The 21050-nt window shown below is 36.5% G+C and overlaps 1 protein-coding gene across 7 annotated transcripts in view; it reads left to right on the forward strand.

Moving 5' to 3' along the window:
• Window positions 1-21050, forward strand: part of EPHA6 (EPH receptor A6) — a 444142-nt gene that overhangs the window by 338788 nt on the left and 84304 nt on the right. For all 7 annotated transcript variants that reach the window (XM_027698393.1, XM_027698390.1, XM_027698394.1 and 4 more), the window contains 2 exons: window positions 1358-1483; window positions 8567-8752. In XM_027698393.1, coding sequence (XP_027554194.1) covers window positions 1358-1483; window positions 8567-8752 — 312 coding nt within the window. The remainder of the gene's footprint in view (window positions 1-1357; window positions 1484-8566; window positions 8753-21050) is intronic.

Genomic DNA, 21050 nt, shown 5'->3' on the forward strand with positions numbered 1-21050 from the left:
GGAGGACAAAGCAGCACAGTCCTCCAGGACTCATCCTCAGAGGAAAGGATCTCAAAAATTTGACCTGTTTGGCAAAAGGAATGTTCAGCCATCCACTCCTAAATGAAAGGAGTGAATTAGGAATTGGTGTTTTCAAAGTAAAGGACAGATTGCCTAAATTGCTGAAGGAGCAGCAAAGGGCAATGTAATATAATATAATATAAGCTGCCTTGGCTGTTAGTCTTGAGACTCTGCTTTTCCCCATATCATTGAGCCCTCTCTTGGTGTCACTCTTGACAGCCTTTCAAGTGACCAGCTCGTATTTTCTCATGACTTGCTGTATTTTCCAAATTTACCAGCTGTACTTGAAGCATTGCTTAAGGATGTAAGCTAAGTGCTGAGACTCCAAGGAGCCTCTTCAGACTAAAATACTAAATAGAACTCAGAAAGGAAATGCTTACAATTAAAAAAAAAAAAAAAAGAAGAAGAAGAATGTAATTTAACATACCCAAAATCAAAATTGCATTTTCCTTACAATTTAACTAGGGCTGATATTTTGTCCTAGGAAGAAGTTTCCAAAAACTTTATTGTCCTCTTAATTTTCTTGCCTGAAATGCTGTTTCTCAGGAGATGCTTGTTTTCATCTGGGACAGAGACAAAACAGCATAAGAATTCAGCACTCTCTTGTCAAGTTAAATACCAGAGACTGAGTTTTCTTAAGGCCTTTGATATTTTCTTCCTATGGGACAGAATAAACTCTGGCAAACTTGACAGTAACTAGAGGTATAAATAACCTTCAGAAAAACTAATACTGGTATTTTCTCCATTCTATATGCTAACGCTGTTTATCAGTCATTATTGCAAGCTGGAAGGATGTGTTTGTTGTAACAATGCACTGCAGCAATCCTGAAGAAGTATCCATGCTTTCAGTCACCCAGAACATCTCAGAAGATTTGAGCAGGGCCCAGTAGGACCTTGTTACACTTTCAGTCAGTACTTTGGAATGCTTTTGCTAGTGTTGGGTTGTCACAGAATTATTTTCTGTCTCTGGAGTTGTAAGAACCAGCTCATTAGTGTCTCAGAAGCCTCACCTAAATAGGCCACTTGAAGGATATGTTTAAGCCTGTGCTCAGTCTTTGAAGACCCAAATGGGGACAACTCATGCGTTCTGCAGTTGGTTCTGTGAAATCAGCAGCAAGCATTAGTAACTTGGGGTCATTATCCTCTTCTGTTGGGTTCTGGAACTTTAAATGTGGAAGATCTAAAAAATTATTTCCAATCCTTTCAGTTGCCTAGTTGAAAAATAAATAAATAAATCTTGTTACAGTGCATAATGTCAAAGTTCTTGATTCCTGTTATTCTCTCTTTTTTTTTGCAGTGCGCTTCCCAGGACTCAAAACATACATTGATCCAGACACATATGAAGACCCATCTCTTGCTGTCCATGAGTTTGCAAAGGAGATAGATCCTTCAAGAATTCGTATTGAAAGAGTTATTGGGGCAGGTAAAACTATACCCACTTTAAAAAGAAATGTCCAGGCCTGGCAAGGCTGCTTTTCTTGAGTCACCAGGATAATACAAGTGGTCAAGTATAACAGAAAATGTGGGTGTGTTTCTCTGACAGTCCTCTCCAAAACGTGGTGTATCTGAGGTATTGTATCCAGTTCATGGTCCAAATATGTTCATATTTAAATCAGGAGTTCTCTAAAGGGAGATTCTCCAAAACAATGTTTTATCCTAAATGTTTTTTAAGGCTTTGTAATTTTTTTGGGTAGGGTTGGTTTTTTGCCCTGTTTGTTAGGGGTTTGTTTTTATTTTCCAGATGCACTCAAACCATTGTGTCACTCGGCATTTGGCGTAGTTATTGGCACGTGTTCTCAGTCACTGAGGTGAAATTAGATCAGAATTTCTTTCTGTGGGGAGATAAGTTCAGAATGTAGAAGACTGAGAAAAAGTTATTCTCAAAAAACAGAAGGAGGATGAGGAGAGGGAAACGAGAGGCTGGCTTTGGGACAGGCTTTCCTGTGTGGAGAATGATCATTAGCAGAGGGAAAAGAGGAAATTCTGATAAGGAGGTGGAGACAGTATGAAAGGTAATGGGGACTTGAAAAGCAAGATGAATGGAAAAATAACTTCATGATCTCCTCCTATATCCCTGTTTGTCCAAGTGTGTGGTGGAGACAGAAAGGCATTACATCTGATCAATTATTTTAGACTGTGTTCTCATCTATGGAGTGTTTACCTTCAGTTGAGAACATCTCACTGGGGATATAGGCCACTTCACAGCTGTTTGATAATGTTTCAGAAGTTCATTCATCCTGCATGTACATTGTTCTTTTTTTCTAGGGGAGATAACGTGCCCTTTGTGTTTTCGGGGATCCTACTTTTGCTGATGTTCAGTGTCTACTCCATGCATTAAGTGTTATCCTCTTGTTGGAGGTTTGGTTTAACTGTCAGGTTTTTCTGCTCAAGAAGATGATGTGCAAGTATTCCTACACATTCACTTCTGGAAAGTCTTTGTGGGGTTAAAGTCTCATGGCTGCTTTCTAGAGTTCACTAGAGGTCCTGATGGTGGTGTCACCAGCTCGGTGGTGACAGAAAACACCCCTTTGAGGTTAACACAACAAAAGTGAAATACTTGTAAAAAAGAGTCTTGTAAAACCATTTCTTGTGTTCTGACTACGTGGGGCAGAAAACATTTCATTGTTGCCCAGGGCCTGAGGTTGTTTGCTGTGTTTTACCCAGTTCATGGTTTATTGAGGACTTAGAGAGACAAGGCCAGAAAAGGGCCTTACAGACTTACCTAACTAGTGGATCTCAATGCACAGCTTATGACCAACATGCCATTCAGAAGGCCCACCAACGTTTCTTACAGTTATAACAAATTAAAACAAAAAACAGACTGACAAGGAGAGTCTGGAGTTCCTGTGGTACTTTATATCCTCTGTGTTGTTACCCTGCAATGGCTGAGGAGAATTAATCATTTCTCATCCCCAACAGAAGGGGAAGGTGGGAGAGCTGAGAGTCTGTGTCAGAAATTTTGATGAATGTAGAAACAGAATCCAGCTCTGAAATATAATTTCTTCCTGCAAAGGAGATTAACACTCCCTGTCTTCATATTACACAATATGGATATTTCTCTGTGTCCTTAAGATATTAAGAGTGACTAAATTTTGTAAATTGTTGTGTTAAAGGTGCTTACAGTACTGACTGCACAGATGTTCACCTGAATGTAATTTTATTTAGTATGTTCCATACTCCAGTGCCCATCCTTGAGCTACTGGGTTTTCTTTAACAATGCTGTTTTATTACTTACTTACTTTTACCTTATTTACTTTCTTAAACTTTAAGAAAAAAAATGAAATCATTCATAATACAACAGACTTAAAAAATCAGTTACATCTTGTAAAAGGGATTCAGTGGAAAGAAAACCTCATTTTAATTTGCTTATGGTGAACCCACCAAAGAACTCGTGTTAGAGAGTATTGTCAGGAAAATTACTGTCAGAAGACATAATGCACTGTGATCCTTCTGTTTTGTATCTGCTTCATATATCTTAGTCATTCTAGAAAGGAGAATTTTTCCCTTAAGATCCCTCATTTAATGATACGTTACTACACTGATAAGAGCGGAAATAGCTTCAGTGTTGCTCAAAAGTGCTTTATGCACTAGAAAAGGTGATGTAAATAATATAACAGAAATGAAACCATGTCTGTTAACAAACAGGGGAGAAAACTATCGACCTGAAAATAAGAGAGACAGTTCTGTTTCCCAAGTGCAGTCCATATCTCCAGAGTACTTCAGTCCACCTGATTGCTCCAGCCAGATAATATGTAGTTCTGTGCACCTTTGGAATTATGAGCTTGAGAGAGCCCCTAGAGGGTTGATTTCTGCAGAAAACATTCTATCTGATTTCTTTTATTTCTTCCTTTTCTTCAGACGTACTATAGATGTTGGTGTCTTGGATTATAAAGCATTTTGAACTACATTAACACTGGTGTAACTACTGATTTCCAAGCAGTTGAATATGATAGACAAGGATTGGGTTTATTGATTTTAGTTCAGATTAAAATTGTCTTCTTACTCTCAATTTAATTAATTCATGAAAATTCTTTACTCAGCTTCTTTGCCCCTTTTCTTTTATGTGGGGGAGTGTATACTTTGACATTTTATTTTTATGTTTTTTATTTTTCTAAAATTACTTGGGCAATTTGCCATCTTCAAAAATATTCACCTACTAGGACTTGCAAACTGCTTGAAGTGAAATTTAAACCTATTTCTATGCAGGCAAGATACAGGTTAAATACCATAGCTGAGGCACAGAGACTACAAATTCTTACACAGTTCTTCAATAGCTACCAAGGGACATAACACATCAGCATAATTCATAACAGTCCTAAAACTTTCTCTATGAATTCTCTCTAATTCTATATTAAACATTTCAACTGGATATAAAATGCATTTCTTATCACAGGAGAATTACTTATAAAGATGCTTAAATTTTCACATACGTGAAACCAAAAATCAGCATCTTTTACAAAATGAAACATCAATATATTTTAAGAACATATTGATGCATTTCTTAAATTTGTTCTGTTTTAATAATTTATTTTGGTCAATGATTTTCATTTTTTATTTCTGTAACTTTAATTTTTCAAACAACAATTATTTCCATTCAAGAACTAAAAGTTTTCATTTTCAGTTTTTAAAAACCGATCCTATTAACCATGTTACACAAACAATTGGGTCTGATCCTATTTGTGTTACCTGCTTAGCTTGTGATAACATCAACCAAATAAACACGTATTAATGAAGTTCACATTCTAGCAATAGTTACAATGGTTATTGCTTAAATGGTGCAATTCTCTATTATTTTATCTACCCTTTATGACAAAGTTTTAGTATTGTTTAATTTTTTATTGCATATTCTTGGATTCAAAACTCTTGGCTGATTTTTTTTAATCACTGATATTAAATATTCCATCAGATCTCATATTGCTTTATTCCAAAGATCACTCTGTGCCTTTTTACCAGTTCCCACAATTTGCCATTGATTCATTACTGTAGATTTTCTTCAGCAACTCTCATATTGAGCTTGCTGCACCTACTGACATTTTATCATATTATTTGTTTCTGTCTTGCCCATGACACTTTTTTCTGCCCCCTCCCTTCTTGCTATTTGGTTTAAGGCTTCAGCACCTCTTCAGAGAAGGAATTCCCAGAGGTACTTTGTCAAGTCTGTCTTAATGGTTAAAATTAGCCTCTTATTTTCTTTGTTAAAATATTGAAACTCAAGGAAGAGACCAACTCCTCAATTTTTCACGGAGAGTAGACTATATTCTTTTTATAATCTCAGTCTCCTGCTAGTTCTCCCACAGGTGTAATGACTGAATGGGAAAATGAGCCGAGCTGTATTTGACGCTGTAACCTTTCAGTTGTATCAACAGCAACTGTCTGTGCTGTGAGACATTTGTTTTGATCCCATGTAGTAATACCAGACTGCACATCACACTTTTAAGGGGCTGACTATTCCTATTTCACTGTAAGCAACACATATGCTCTGACTGAATGAGAAAAGGGACATGTGGTTTGCACAGGGTGAGTTTCTAGACTGCTCAATCAGTTTCTTTGTGTGTAACACACAGTAAGATGTATGAGGTTTAGATCATTAAACCAGGGATTATTTAAATTTTATTAAAACTAAACAGACATTGAATTCTATTTTTGACTCTAGTTATCATCAGCCTTTTCCCTGGAGCAAGGAAAGCTGTCGACTTCATTGACATCTGGCTCTCAGCTTCCACTTATTCCACATGCAGTCATGAACCTTTACTGCTGCAGGGTCAACATTTATCTTGTTTATCATCAAACCTGGGCAATGAGATTTAGATTCTTAGATTTTAAAAAATCTCTTTTGTTGAGAACATTCCCCCTTGACTTTAAAAACATTGAAAATGCTTTATCTGAAGAAAAGCGCAGAAAAGTTACTGTGGGATGAAATCTTGTCAAACTCTCCATGTAAATAACACAATGCTTTAAATTGTATCATTGATCTCCATCTAGTCTAAAACAGAATTAGGGGTTATTACACACACTTTAGGTTTCTAAATGTAGGAAATGTGTTTCTAAATGTGTTCTGGGAGCTGATGATCACTTACTGTCTGTTTGACATCACGTCACAAAAAACCTGCTGTTAGTCTTTATGTTCACCAGTTTATCAATCCTGATATCCGAGGGCAGTGAAATTCTTTTCCAACTTTACAAGTCATGCATCCAAAAAAGGTAAAAGGAACAAGTAAGGGAGAAGACACAATATTCCTTCTCCTGCTTTAGATATTGCACAGATAATAAATCTTGAGATTGTAAGCCCTTCTCCTGCCTTCTTCAGTTTAATTTATTTAAAAACACTTGGTGAACAGCCTTTTACTGTCCCTAAGGGATGAAATTCTGAAGTTGTAGTACTCCTGTATAACTTTGTAGTAGCAAAACCGTTTATTCTATAACCTATGCTTTCCAAATTATTCTCAAAAATGAGATTTTGCAGTTCTGCAGATTTATTGATCACAAAATTTCTTTAAAAATCTGAATATTAAGGCTCTAGTATCTTTACTTTTCACTGTTCCATTTAGAGAAGGAAATTGGAAATTTTTCTCATTTTAGGCATTTAATTTGGAAAAAAACACCAAGACACAATAAGGTCATGGCTTTGGAGATGTGTTTTGGCTCTGCTGTACATATCACAGAAGATTAATATACCATATTTCCTTCAAAGCATTCAGGTTTCATGATTTTCTTTTATGGTAGGACTTTACAAGTCCAAATTAGCTACTACTTTTTCAGTAGTCAGGCAAGCAAACTTTTAAGGAGAGTCTTCTAAAGGGGAAAAATTATATAGGAAAATCCTTCCACAACTTCCATTTTTGTCAAAAGATTCCCAGAGCATTCCCAGTCTAGTGACACGTGGTGTGACTCTTGGGGATGGTCTTTTGCAGGGATAAGAGTTGGACTCCATGATCCTTGTGGGTCCCTTCCAGCTCAGCAGATTCTGTGATTCTGTGACATGTATTTTCACATATCTTCTATTTGCACACATATTCAGAGAAGCACATGCTTTAATTTATTTTTGAAAATTAAGTAGAAATAGAACAAATTGGGGGAAGGGGAGGGCGGATTTGTGGAAAGGAGACCTGGGACACTATTTTTTTTTATCTGTTTAAGAAGCTGATAATTTATTCAGAGATTATGTTCATCATCTGTTAATTGTACTCTTGCACTTGTTGATACCTCTGTCTTTGAAGTGAAAGACAAGCTATGAAACTGTTCTTTTAATCCCTCCACTCTTCCTGGATCTTACTGACTAATAAAACTTTGTTTTCTTTTAGTGAAAATGACAGAACCTAATAAAATAAAAGCTGTGTGACAATATCCATTCTAATCCTGTAAATTCAAATTTTCTGAAGTGAAGCTTCTGCCTTTAGGGTCTCTCTCTTCTGGACTTGGTTCATATCTGAAGACACACTGTTACATGGTGGAGCTTTCCTATTTTATTTTCTTTTCTTCTGTCCTTAAAGTTTAAGGAAGACCAGACAACACTTGATGGAGGGGGTAACAATTTATTTCCTCCAGTTGGACACATATATCTGTTCATTATTCATTTTTTGGTTTTTAGCAGTTCTGATTCCCAAATGACTGGGGTAGAAAATTTGGTTTGCTATGGAAGTTCCCTGCACTAGGCAGTGCCTTGAAATATTTTTGTGAACGTTGCTTTTCATTTACTGAATTATGACCGATTGAAAAGTGACCTGCAGGCATCCAGAGTATATTGGGTAGGGGCTTTAAATAGCTTCTGAGTGACTTCAAGATCAAAGGAAAGTTGTGATTTCCGTACAAACTCGATTAGTGAATGTGTAAAGGGAGTGGAGGGAGACGTGTTCCTCACAGGCCTTAATGTCCACAGAAGAACATCGGGGGGAACAAGCTCTGACACTCCTCTTGCTGTGCAACTCAGTCCGGATTTGCTGAAATTTTTGGCCTTTGGGTGTCTGAACAGGGAAATACATAATTAATTACAAGTAGATGTGTGAGCCCATTTAAATAAATCACGTGCAAGTGCTTTTCTGAGACATCCTAGCACAAAGTACTTTTTAAATACTTTCTACAATTGGAGGATAGTCGAGTATTCTGATGGTCTCAGGGCTTTTCTTATCATATAGGTCTCAGTTATATTATTATCTTAGAGATAAATATTGCTATAAACAGGTATTTTAGATAGATATTTTGTCATCACTGGAATAAAAATCTTAAGTGTCATTACATTCCTTCCTCATGGTATTCTCAGTTATATATCACACACATATTGATATCAAAATTCAGTCTCAAAATCTGAGAGTGATGCAGGTCCCCATGATCTTGCGGTGTGGCACAAAGGAAAGGTGATTATTTGTTGTGAAGCACTGCTGAATATTTTGGGTTTCGGGGATGTGATGAAACTCAGGAACTTGCCCACTTCTAAGAGATGTGTGGGTTTCTTGAATATTTTGGTGTACAGGCACTGTGAGTGATCTAACCAATATTTTATCTATTTAAGGTGAGTTTGGAGAAGTGTGCAGTGGACGCCTGAAGACACCAGGAAAAAGAGAGATCCCTGTTGCAATTAAAACTCTAAAAGGTGGCTATATGGACAGGCAGAGGAGAGACTTCCTGAGGGAGGCCAGTATCATGGGACAATTTGATCACCCAAATATAATTCGCCTCGAAGGAGTCGTTACAAAAAGTAAGTCACTAATATCTTTAATTAGACTTTTATGGTGGTTTTCCCATTCTATGTCATTTAGTATCAAAATTAAGCATCTATGTCCACATTCAATATGGATTACAGTTCTCAGAAATCTTCCAAATCGTGAAGTGACAGTTGATACTGCAAAGTTTGGGACCACAGTAGGAAATGCACAGCCTATCTGTTTTCAATTAGAAATGTTTCAGTTTTTAATAACAATCATCCTCATTTGAGTGATGTCTTTACAGGTTCTTATGAAATAGACTGGAGAGGTTGCTTGTAGGCAAGTGGAGAAAACCATAAAAGTAACTGAGTTGACAATGAAGTCAAATTGTCTTGAAAAATATCAGTTATAGTCTTCTTTTTGCAGAAGTATTTATTATTTATTTGGTGGAGGCTTGCTGATTTCGGTACCAGACGAGATAAATTTCCTATTTTAAAGAAATAAAATGTAAACACTTTGTAACTTACTGTGCACTTTACTAAAATTCCAGAATAATCTACAGAATGTCTTACTCTACGTAACTCTTGCAGCTGCCATGAATATCCCTTGCCTCTGAAACTGAAAATTTTTAGTGGTATTCTGGACTTTTCTGAAATGCTGAAATATCTAGTGCTTACTTACATATCAAGTAAAAAGAAATTAACATGCATGTAATTTCTTTAATGCCACCTTTTTTCCAGTAATGAATTAAAAAACTGAAATTTGAAAAGCTATTTTCTTTTCAAAATTGATTCACCTCAGCTAAGCCATAATCCTTGCTAATTTGCAGTACTTATATTTTTCTTTTAAAGAGAAGTGTTGAATGTGTAAAACAATAATGTCCTCTTACCTTCACAGTAAATACAGTAAATATGTTATGAATATTTCCTGTTTTCACCTTGTTACAACATCAAAAGCTGTATTTGGAAAACACAAAGTACTAGAACAAAGAGGAAAGTATAGCTCCTGAACTCGTGCTGTTGGAATGGAATTTCAACAGGTTTATGGAATGACCCATCCATGTGCAAATCTGTCTCCCTGTCGTTCTAAATTAAGAAGAAGAGGATCTTTTTCTTTCTTCAGGCAGTATTGCAAGGGTAAATTTATTATTATTTAGGTATGTTTGGTTACTAGACTAACAAAATCCATGGCATTGCAGAAAAGATGCAGCTTTAGTCTCGCCATTGCTCTGCTCTGCTGGCAGCAAACAAGAACACAACTTAACCCAGGCTGAGCAGCACTTTGTCAAGAGATGTAAATATGTAGGAACTTAATTGAATTTTAGCTCCTTGCTTCATACTGAACAGTAGTATAGCAGCAATTAAATTCCACCAGTCTTCCCCAATACCAGTATCATGGGTATGTCCAGGATCCACGTGGTGGATCTAGGAGGGTGTTTCTCATTCCTGAAAAATGCAAATGGCTGTGATTTGTGAACATTGTTTGAATCCAATTAAATGGTGCACACAGAATACAGTATAATGTACTTCGCCATGGCATTATTGTTTAATCTTTGCCACATTTATAAATTTTCTTTCTGTAATGACTCATTATCAGCCTAGAGAGAAATAAAGATTGCATTCAGAAAGCAGAATCAAACAGATAAATCAGTGCTCCAACATTAGAGTATTTGTTAATGTTCTACAGGAAAGGTAACTATAGACACCTGTAAGCCAGAAAATCATCATTAGCAGCTCTGCTTTTCCCTAAGCTGTCAACAAACTTTATTATTGTTTTGTAATGTTGGTTTAAAGGTAATATAAAAATAGTAGGTGCTACTGTTATAGTCACGCTGTCCTAAAAAATTATGCATTTCTCAGATATAAAATAGTACTGAAAATTTGAAAGAAAATATTTTTGGGTCAGGTAGGTTTAAAACAAACAAACAAATTATAAACAATTATAAAACCACAATTATAGAATGAAAAAAAGACTACATGAATTATCAGCCAAGTTCACCCCAAGGCGTAGAAAGTCCAAGTTATATAAAGTGTGAAGGACAAGGTTGTGCAGCTCTGCTCTGCTGCAGAAAGAAGCCAGAAGGAAGGCTGAGCAATGGACACATCCACAGTTTATCCTGTGCCTTGCATTTACACAGCCCCACCTGTGGTATTTAGAGAATAACATGACTTCAGCTTGGAGAAGAACAGGTGTCTTGCACTTCACTAAATCCTAAGTGTAGAACTGCAGAATCCACCATGGGACAGAAATTTCCTGTAACTAAAACGTGTGCTGTAAAAGTCAGACAGAACTTTGTTATTTATGTAATGATAGCGTGATTAAAAGGGGTTCTGTGCTGAAACTAAGATTAATAACAGCAAAAACTATTTATCTGATGTACATTACACTTCCACTAACCTATAAAGGCACATCAGATGCAGTAAATTTGATTAATAGATGTGTAATGCTGTTCTTAGCACATGCTTTCCTCTTTGTAACCATTAGTCGTTAACTTCTAGCTGTTGCTGGTATATATTGCACCAGTTTGTAAGCAGTACCTTCCATTCCAGTGTCATTGACTATTGAACAAAAAAGAAAAAGGGTTTGGTTGTAATAAGCAGAAGTGCTCTACCAAGTCAATAGGTATTGACTGGGGCAATAACAAATTCTCCTGTTCATTACAAATGAGAGCTTTTATCTGATGCTACCAGCTAAGCAGATGTTAACTATTAAATTATGCTGTTTTCAAAATTGCTGTGTAATGTGTACTGTGCAGGATGAAAAAAATGTTAAACTAAACCTCCTCAAAAGTAGGTCTGAAACAGAGGTTTAATTCCCTTTTCTTATTGCTTCATTTCTCATTTGTCCTAACCACAGTCCTAATCACAGAGAGCAGTAGGCAGAACAGTTGCTGTAGCACAAGCTCTCTGTTAGCAGAGAGTTCATTTCAAGGGCAATTTGCTGGGCCAAGGCAGGTACCCCATAGCACAGAATCTGGATCTGATCACTCATATTGCTGATCAGAAGTCACAGGGAAAACTTTATTCCTGTTAGGTTTCTTTCAGCAACAGCATTCCTTACATGGTTTGCCATAAAAAGGCTGCTTGTTGCCTTGCAAATTTATCATAGATGCTTAGGCACTTTATGAAAACATCCATAAATATTAGTGTTTATGGATTTAATACACTGATAATTTTTGGGTCTCTTCTTGGGTATTTCAGGGCATGCTCTGATCAGTTTTATGCCCTTGGCCAAGCTGCTGCTATTTCAATAACAAGAATAAGAAAAATAACTTCCTTCTCCAGTACAAACATATGTGACCATCATTGAAAGCTGGGCTATGCAGAAGATGTCTTCCACTTCTACATCCTATTGAAGCCTGTGTTGCAGATTTCCTATTAAAAGTCTGTAAAATAAATTAAAGCAAACATCTGACAGCATATCTACAAAAGACATGAAAAATGGTCTCTGGCTATTGTAATCGTACTACAGGAAATCCAGCCTGGAATCTATAGTTAGTTTAGCTTGATGGTGTCTTACACAGCAGTTAAAAGCACAGCCTAATCAGTGCTATGTAATACTGTGTCAATACGAAATATCAAGGTATGAGAGAGCTTTATTATATTCACAACCTGTTTGTTCCCCTTCCCCTCAAACTTTACTCTAAATAACTTTCAGTTGTTAAAAAATGATTTATGAGGAATTATTTCTGTTTCCAAATTTTAACTACTGGAGGATTTACACCTGTCACACATACAACAGTAATCCTTTTAAGGCGTTCATTTTCTTTACCACCAATATGTGTATTGATATTCTCCAGAAGAATTTTCAGAAAAGTCCCAAAAGGAGGCTAAATGAAGACAGCACCTAGGCTTTTGGTTCTGTGTAAACTCACATCCTCAAACACTGAGCCTGGGTTTGGAATGACACTTCCAACTCCCTTATTGTCTCCTCGTTGTTTTGATTTAGTGGTTTTCAAATTGCGTGTGCGATTCCAGGTCTGAAATCTTTAGTCAGTCATCTAGCAGCTTGAATTCAAAGCTTTAACCATTAAGTTTCTTTTTAAATTATTGTATATAACCTGTTCAGTGCAACAAAAGCCCTAAAATCAATGCACCTTACCTTGTCCACAAGGAAGGCAAAGCAGCAGCATGATCCTTTTTCACTACAATATACTGTATGTAGCTCTTCATATCTGACCCATTTTTCATTTTTCAAAAATGCAGGACATAATAAATTCATTTTTTTCAGCCAAGACATTGTGCTCTAGGCCTTTGAGCCCTTAGTGTAATGAATCTAATGTTGCCCTTTTCTCCAGCCTGTTAACAGGTTGCAACTACTAAATGGAGTTCAGAATTCCTTTGAGAAGGTTAAACATTTTCCAGTACATGTGTTTGTTATACACATAATTTGGGTTTTATACAAAAGCATTGAGGAAAATTTGTGGCAGTATTTGAAATATCCTTGCCTTGGTCATGGGTGTTGAAGTTGTACTCCCAGGAAGTGTGATTCTGCAAAGTTTAAATGCTGACCTTTTAAGAGCCAAGTTGTGACTATTTGACGTGGGCTAGACCATGATAGCTTAGAAAATATGATTATGATTATACACAAAAAGACAGAACCTCCATTACAGTATTTATCATGCAATTCTGAAAAGTAAAACCTTTCAGACCAGCAGAAAACATATGCTGTTAATAAATTCCGTGTTAGCATTATAGAGTTGTTTATAACCCACAGTGTAACCCATTTCAAATCTTCACATTTCCATCTGTCAGTAATCTCAGTACACCACTGAAACACCGAGAGCATCTCCAGGCACAGATGTGCTTGCTGGAGGCCAAAATATCTTCAAATCCACTCCTTGAACCCATGTCAGGCACTTGAACCTGCCTTATGCAACACAGGAGGGTATGAAGATATTATTCATCCATGGATATCTTCCATTCTGATTGTGGACAATCCACTGTGACACAAAACAGGGCTGACATTAAATGTGTGTGTCGTGTTAGCCAGTGGGCTTTACATAAAGCTGAATTTGTCTGATGAACCATATTGTAGTTATGCACATAATGATAGACAAAACATCAGGATTTCAATTGCATCACAAATTTTTCAGTAAGTGGAGCTGTAAATTTGAATTTGGCTCACTCCCTTTATTTTCCTTTGTGTCCTATTTCAAGGATGAATATCACAACACATTACTGAATTCAATGTTGCTGTGGTGAGCAAATTAGCACAGAACCTACATTGTTAGCCAAGTTTAGGAGATCAATTTATTAGAATATCATCCAAAACACAGAGCTGAAAGTTAGAGCTCTGCACATGATTGCTGCTAACACAGACAAAATTCAGTATCTGTAGCCTTCTTGCCAAATAGGTTACCCTTCATGACTCCTACTCAAAGAACATAATTAATGTTGATAGTACTGAGCTATTTTTACACATGCATGCATGTGTGTGAACATTTCAAATAACACTGGCAAACTACCATGCATTCATTTGTTGAAGGTTGCTGGCAAAAATTAAGAATACACAACACTTGTTTTCCTGAATGACACGTGTTTAGAAGAAATTGGCTTTTAAACCTCAGGAAAAATTAAATTTGTCTTTCAGACATTGCATTCTGAGAAATTTTTTTCACGAAAATCAAAGGGCCATTACGGTTTCCTGCAGTTCAGATCAGTCACATTTCTGTGTTCTGGTTTTCTCTTTTGCAGTTAGGAAGATGTACATTATAACTGCCAATTCTGCTGCAACATCTTTCACAGGACAATAAGCAGTGAAGAACAAACATATTGTCAGACAGCAAAACAAGCCAACATCTTGTTAGCAGCAGCTTAATCTGCCCATATTATCTAACATGCTGAACTTCTATAATTCTGCTTTTATAGGTTACATCTGAGAAACAAGATTTCATTTTCTTCAGGATCCTTTGCCTATAGATGTCTGTACTCAGACATGCAGGACCTGGCTTTCAAAGATATTTAGATGCTTTGATGGGAGATGTGGTTCTAGTAGAAAAACAGATGACAAAAATCATTCCTACTAACAGCCATAAAAAGATAAAGCCCTGTAGATAAGATATGTCCAGACTATTTTTTTGCTTTTCTTTTAAAGGAAATGCATAGTCATGAATTTCCATAATTAGCATCATTATTAACCACTAATGATTGCATTTCCATATGTCTACTGAATAAAATAGGCAGTTTCTTCCTCCACCACGAAAGTAGAGAAGAATATGGTACAAAAAGTTAAAGGGCAAGAGTGTGTAGGAGACATTTGAAGGGTTGGGGCTTTTTTAACAACTGCAACCAGAAGATTCAGTGAATAACAGGGGGAGACAAGATTGCACTCTGCTGACAGATTTGCTGCATGCCATGGCTGATCTGTTGTCTGTGAAGGAAAACCATATAGGCAATGATGAGAGAAATTATAAATGACAGTGGCAATTGCAGCTGACAGTTAAAGGAGTGAGGGGGTTAAAGAGTGTATATAAAGCAACCAATAAATCCCAATTCACAAGTTGTACTTGGTTGATTTATTTTGATAACTGTACATCTATTTCTTCTTTTGTATAGAAGCAAAAACACGCCAGTAAATATACATGTAATTGAGCACTGGTAAAGACCTCTTACAACTTTGTTTTTGCTAAATCTTTGCTGGGAATGAGGTGCTCTCACTGAATTAATACCAAGACATGCTGAGTTTGAGAGTAATTGCTAATGATGGCTAAGAGGGGTTCTGCTGTATTTTAGAGCCCAGCAAAGTCAGATTATATCAGAAGCATTATTTGGTAAACTTCAATCTAATTGTTAAATATTACAGTATGCTCAAAATTGAAGCATGGTTGTGTTCTTTTAAAAGGCAAATTAAACAAACTTTGCACCATTTTTCAACAATGAATCATTCTCTTGTAATTCACAGAATATTCAGCATTGAGCTGTGAAGGATACTGAGAGGTCACCTGGTCCATCTTCCTGCCCCAAGGCACAATCAATTACATTTAAACTAGTCTGGATAGACTTACCTATCCTATCCTTTGAAACCTTTCCTGGTGAAGATTCCATAGCCTCCCTGGGCAAAGTTGAGTGTTTAACTGTTCTCATACTCAACCTTCCTAGTGTTAAATTGAACTGTTTTTCTTACTGCACCTTAAAACCATTAACTCTTTTCCTGTCTGTGGTGGAACAGTTTGTGCCTTTCCTCTTTGCAGCAATATTTTACATTTGTAGACCATTATAATGTCTTTACTGTCTTCAGTAAGTCAAGCAGATTCTGTCAGGTTTTTCTTCAGGGTATATGTTTGCGTGACCTTTGGTCATTCTTAATGCTTTCCTTTGGACTCCTTCCAGTCAATTAATAGCTTGTCTGAAGTGTGGGTAAAGTATGGCTTTCGAGTGGATACAGTTGATGCTGAACCTTACCTTCCACTAACAAGCAGGAAATAACTGTTTTAAAATGTAAACTTTGTTACTCATCTCTAAATACGTGTGGTTTTCAATAGCAACCATAATTGGGTTTTATTTTGATTTATTATTACCCATAGATCCTCCTCTGTGAAACAGCTGGCTGGCAGTCTTTCCTCCAGGATGTATTTGTGTGGTTCTTAGCTGCCATCTCAACTGACCTGCTTTGTCTTCCAGAATTTTGTTCTGTGTTTTCTCACACCTTTCCTTTGCACACCAAGGAATTTTGCTGTCTTTGTCAAATTTAGAAACACACTCTTAGTTCCAGCATTGCAGTCATTAAGGAGAAACCAGCACAGTGCCCAAAGTTCTGGACCAAACTATTTGTATCCTTCCAGGCTGATGGGGAACCACTGAGGGCAGTTTCCCAACTGTGCTGCAGTTTCATCGGAAATTTCCCAGAGAAATCTGAGGAAAGTACTAAGGAAAAAGAATTAAATCACAGAGTACAATTTAGAATATGAAAAATCGTGATGTAAAATAGTCAGGACTGACAACTCATTGCCTCAGACTAATTTACTTACTACATTTCTTTCTTCTGTGCTGCCATTAGTCTCTTAGTTTCTGGTTGTACTTCTTGTACTAAAAAGAATGAAAGAGTGGCAATAAAGGTACTGTAGGCTGCAGTGATATAAGTTAAGACCAGAAAGGCTATCACAGGTAGGGGAATGTATATCTATATTTTCATGGATTACATTTGATTCTTAAAAAGAAGCTGAGATGTGTCTTGCTTCGGATAGAACCCTTGCCATACCAAGTTTTACCTGTTTCATGATCATTTGAGTTAATATGTTACACTAAGACTGCATTTGTATGGGATAAATCTAGATTAGAGATTAGATATCAAAATATTAGAGATAATTCAATGTTTTTGTCCCATGGCAGATGCTGGGTGTAGGTCCATGTGTGATACCAAGGAACACAGATTCCCCTCGAAGTGACAAGATGAAAGATGGAGACATAATCATGGTGACTGTTAAGTCCCCATTGTTTCTTTTTTTAGGAGAAACTGCTGCCATTTTTACCAGCTTAACTAAATTCAAACTTACATGAGTGTATCAAAATAATAATGTATCCCTGGTGCTTTTGATTTGATGCAGTTATTCTCAGTGTATTATCTTAATGCTGCCTAAAGTTTGCTTGTACATGAAGAGTTCTTTTTCTCTCTCACAGTGTTGTTTGCTTTTGTCTGATGCTTTGGATAAGCCTTACACGTGTGAACAGGGGTTATTGTGGGGATTTACATGTTTGTTTATCATAGAGTCACAGAATTGTTTAGGTTGGAAAAGACCTTTCAGATCATAAAATCCAAACGTATTTATGAAGTGTTTAGAAACCCAGGAGGCAAAATGCTATTGAACCCGCAATCATTACAACTAAAGAATTTAATAATGCTGAAATCTTATTACAGAAGAGTTGTCAAATGTAGTGAGTGTTATAAATAATATTAATCTTCTCTCGTCCATTGGATTTAAGGTTTCTGAGAATGGAAGTATGTATCTTGGTACTTCTGCAAAACCCAGAAATGCATGTTTTGTTAAACAGGTACAAAATAGCAATTAGGTTTTTATTGATAAGTTAAGATCCTTAACTTTTAAAAACTAATGTAAAAGTCTGTGCCAATCCTGAAAATAGAGCACAATTATCTGTTGTTTCTCATTTAGGATATTCTACCAACCTTTATGGACCAACAGTATTGGTGTTAGCATTTCCAACCATTTAATGATTCCAGGTTCTAGTTACCAGCTCTCTGAGTTAGAGCCTTCACAAAATAAATAAGAGAATACAATGTGTAAACATACCTCAATTCACCTAATATGCAAAGTCAAATAGACCAGCTTTTATGTTTGAAATTTAATTAACTGGATGAATGTTCAAGTCATAAAAACTGTTCTAGCTGTCCCTTCTCTGGTTCACATTTCTTTAAATTTTACATTTGTTTGCAAGTATGTGAATTAAGAAATGAAATAAGTAGGTTTTTCTTGTTCTATGTTGTTTAGGGCTACGAGTTCACTTTGCCAAATTTGTGACAAAACAGAACATTCCAGACCAACACCAGTAATTAGCTGAAAGGGCAGTGCTAGCAATGCTCTGCAAGTTAATATGTAAGGACAAGTTATGGTCCATGTATTTACCTAGATGAGAGCAAAATGACCAATGTGATCAATCTCCTGTCACCTCAAAATAGAGAGGCCATCAGTCCCAGGAAAATGCAAGTTCCTCAGGTAATTATGGGAGTGGTTGCCCAGATGTGGCACATGGTCTGCCATATAAACCTCTGCCTCAAAAGTTTGTATTGTGATATTTACTACAGCTTAAGGGCTCTCACCTCAATTTCTAATGGAGGACAGCAAGCCTGACATATCTTTATTCATATGAAGAAGAAGAATCGAAATACAGATTGGTAATTTTCTCATATAAATTATGTGATGTTGTATTTTATAGAAACATGAGAGTTAGATGTGAGAAAAATAAACCCCTTTGGTTATTTGCAACATCATCATCTTTCTAGAGCAAGGACTGCTATAAACAACTGTAGCTGTGGTGCTTTGGATGGGACAGAAAGAGAGCAGAAACTTCTCTTCATCTCAAACCTGACACATCCTCCTCACACAGGGAACAAAGTACTTGGATGGAATATTGTTAGCTGGGACATGATTCCCACATACAGATTCACCTTGTATACAGAAGTAAAAACTGCTGAAAGTAACCACTTTCAGTGATTAGCCAGAAATCTTTGAAATTTGGAAGTGGAACAGTCATATTATGCAGTGAAAATCTATTCAGATTTGTTTGAGTCATGGTCTGTTGAAAAGTGATGTGTGTTTTCTGTGTTGTGCTCTGGAGAACAAGTGGGAACTTTAATGACACAATTTGTACCTGCCCATTTTGCTCCCTGATCTCACCCAGCATTGCAGCTCCAGCCAAGGCAGATAAATTATTTCTGCTCCCACCATTCTTCCATCACTATCACCAACATCCACACAAAATAATGCCATCACTGAAACAGAGTTTTCATCTCTTAAATTGTTTATTCAGAATCTATTAACTGAGCCCGTCACTATCTTCTTCTCCAAATATCTTTTTTTACTTCCTCTCTACTGAGTCTTGCTGTATATATTTAACTGACTATAATTATCTTTCTGATTCTTAATACATACATAGTTCAGGTTCCAGATGAGTAAATAACTTGGATGCAAACTGCTTGGGATCCTTTCCAGACTCCTGAAGTTTTGGTTGGAAAATCAGTTTGAAAAAAATACTGCTCCTTAAATCCTTCATTTCTTCACAGATAAACATAGTGCTTATAAATCAGGAGTAGATGATCAAGCTGTTAAGGGAGACACAGTTGAAAGAGAGAAGCAATGTGAGAAAAAAAAGTATATTTTTTAAAATCACCTTAATAGATGGTGTGAAGTTACAGAGTATTCAGTTTAAATATGTTCTTAATATCAGCACAAAACACTAATGACAATCCTGTAAACACATTTTAAGAGGCAAATGTATTCAGTCAGACATTCCAGAATAGATTCATGACTACATGAATTGGTAAATATTGTCATTTTTTCTGCTAAACTTTAACAAGGTAATTTCTGCTGAATAAAATTTGAAAGTAAATAAGTTTAGCTGATGATGACTTTATTTCAATATTTCATCTAGAGAAGCACAGTACAGAATTTTCATAATAGTAGGAATCTGAAACAAACCATTTTCCTGTTGCTAGACTTCACATAATTTATTTCCTTTCTTCCTGAAACAACAGAAACTTGTTAATATCTCCCTAGAATGACAATAATTTAGCCACTTTGGAAATTAGTCTCCCCTCTTTCCCTTTTTTTTCCTCTCAGCTGTAGTTGAGTACATTCTTCAGCATACAAATGCTGTTTTGCTGGTTTAGATAAGATTGGCAATTTACTTCTAATTTTCAGTGAATGCCTTTACAAGCATTGAAAAACGTGACTTCATGGCCTTTCTAAACAATTACTGCCCAGCATCCATTTTGCCAAGAATGGCTGTTGCCAAAACTACCACAGGGAAGATGAGAGAGGTTTTACCACGTGGCATCCCCGCTTAACACCAAGTGGTCTTCGAGCTGGAGAGAAAATCCTCTGAATACACTGATACCAGCAAGGAGACAATTAACAAGCACAGCTAATTCTCTTTGGTCAGTAGCAAAAAGAGCAGAATTCCTGTCCATGTTCCTTAGCCTATCAGAGAGATGATGGATCAGGAGCTGCCTACAACCTGACTTCTGACCTGGTTTATCAGGTGTGGTCTGGGACACCCTCATTAACAAAGAGGGGGTTTTGTGTGACACATAGATTTGTAAGTGTAAACCAGCATGTAATTCACTTCTAATCAAAGAGTTCACCCAAGGTCACAATTGTAGTAATGACAATGATCTTTCCACTTCTAACCTTGGCATCACTCGTTTGAGGGAGTCACTTGGTGTTTGGAACCAAAAAGAAAACCAAAGCTGTGTACTTAAATTCATTGATATTGCTGAACTGTGAATTGTGAATGGTTGATATGTGATTAGAAAGGAATCCTCACCCACAATTTAGATTTTTTTAACAAAAAAATCCCTTTTTGTCAGTTGACTCTCTAGAACCTTAGCCCCAGGTGTTTTTCTTAACTGAAAACTGAAAACCCTTTTTCAGTGATTCTAATTGCTGTCTAAAAGTGGAGAGCTTTTATCTCCTACCCCTTGTTCGTACTGTTACAGAATAGCAAGGCTAAAAGAGTAGATAATCAGAGCTTTCATTGCAGAACTCAGGCTGCATGAATACATTCATCTTCAGATGTCACCCATGAAAAGCTCTTTCACTCATGAAATTAAAAGTTACGGCAATTTTTAAACATGAAGTACAAAATTAAAACTTAGTCTCTCTCTTTTTATGGAAAT

Source organism: Neopelma chrysocephalum, unplaced genomic scaffold (genome assembly GCF_003984885.1).
Source record: "Neopelma chrysocephalum unplaced genomic scaffold, ASM398488v2 Primary Assembly neopelma1_126, whole genome shotgun sequence".
Classification (NCBI taxonomy): Eukaryota; Metazoa; Chordata; class Aves; order Passeriformes; family Pipridae; genus Neopelma; species Neopelma chrysocephalum.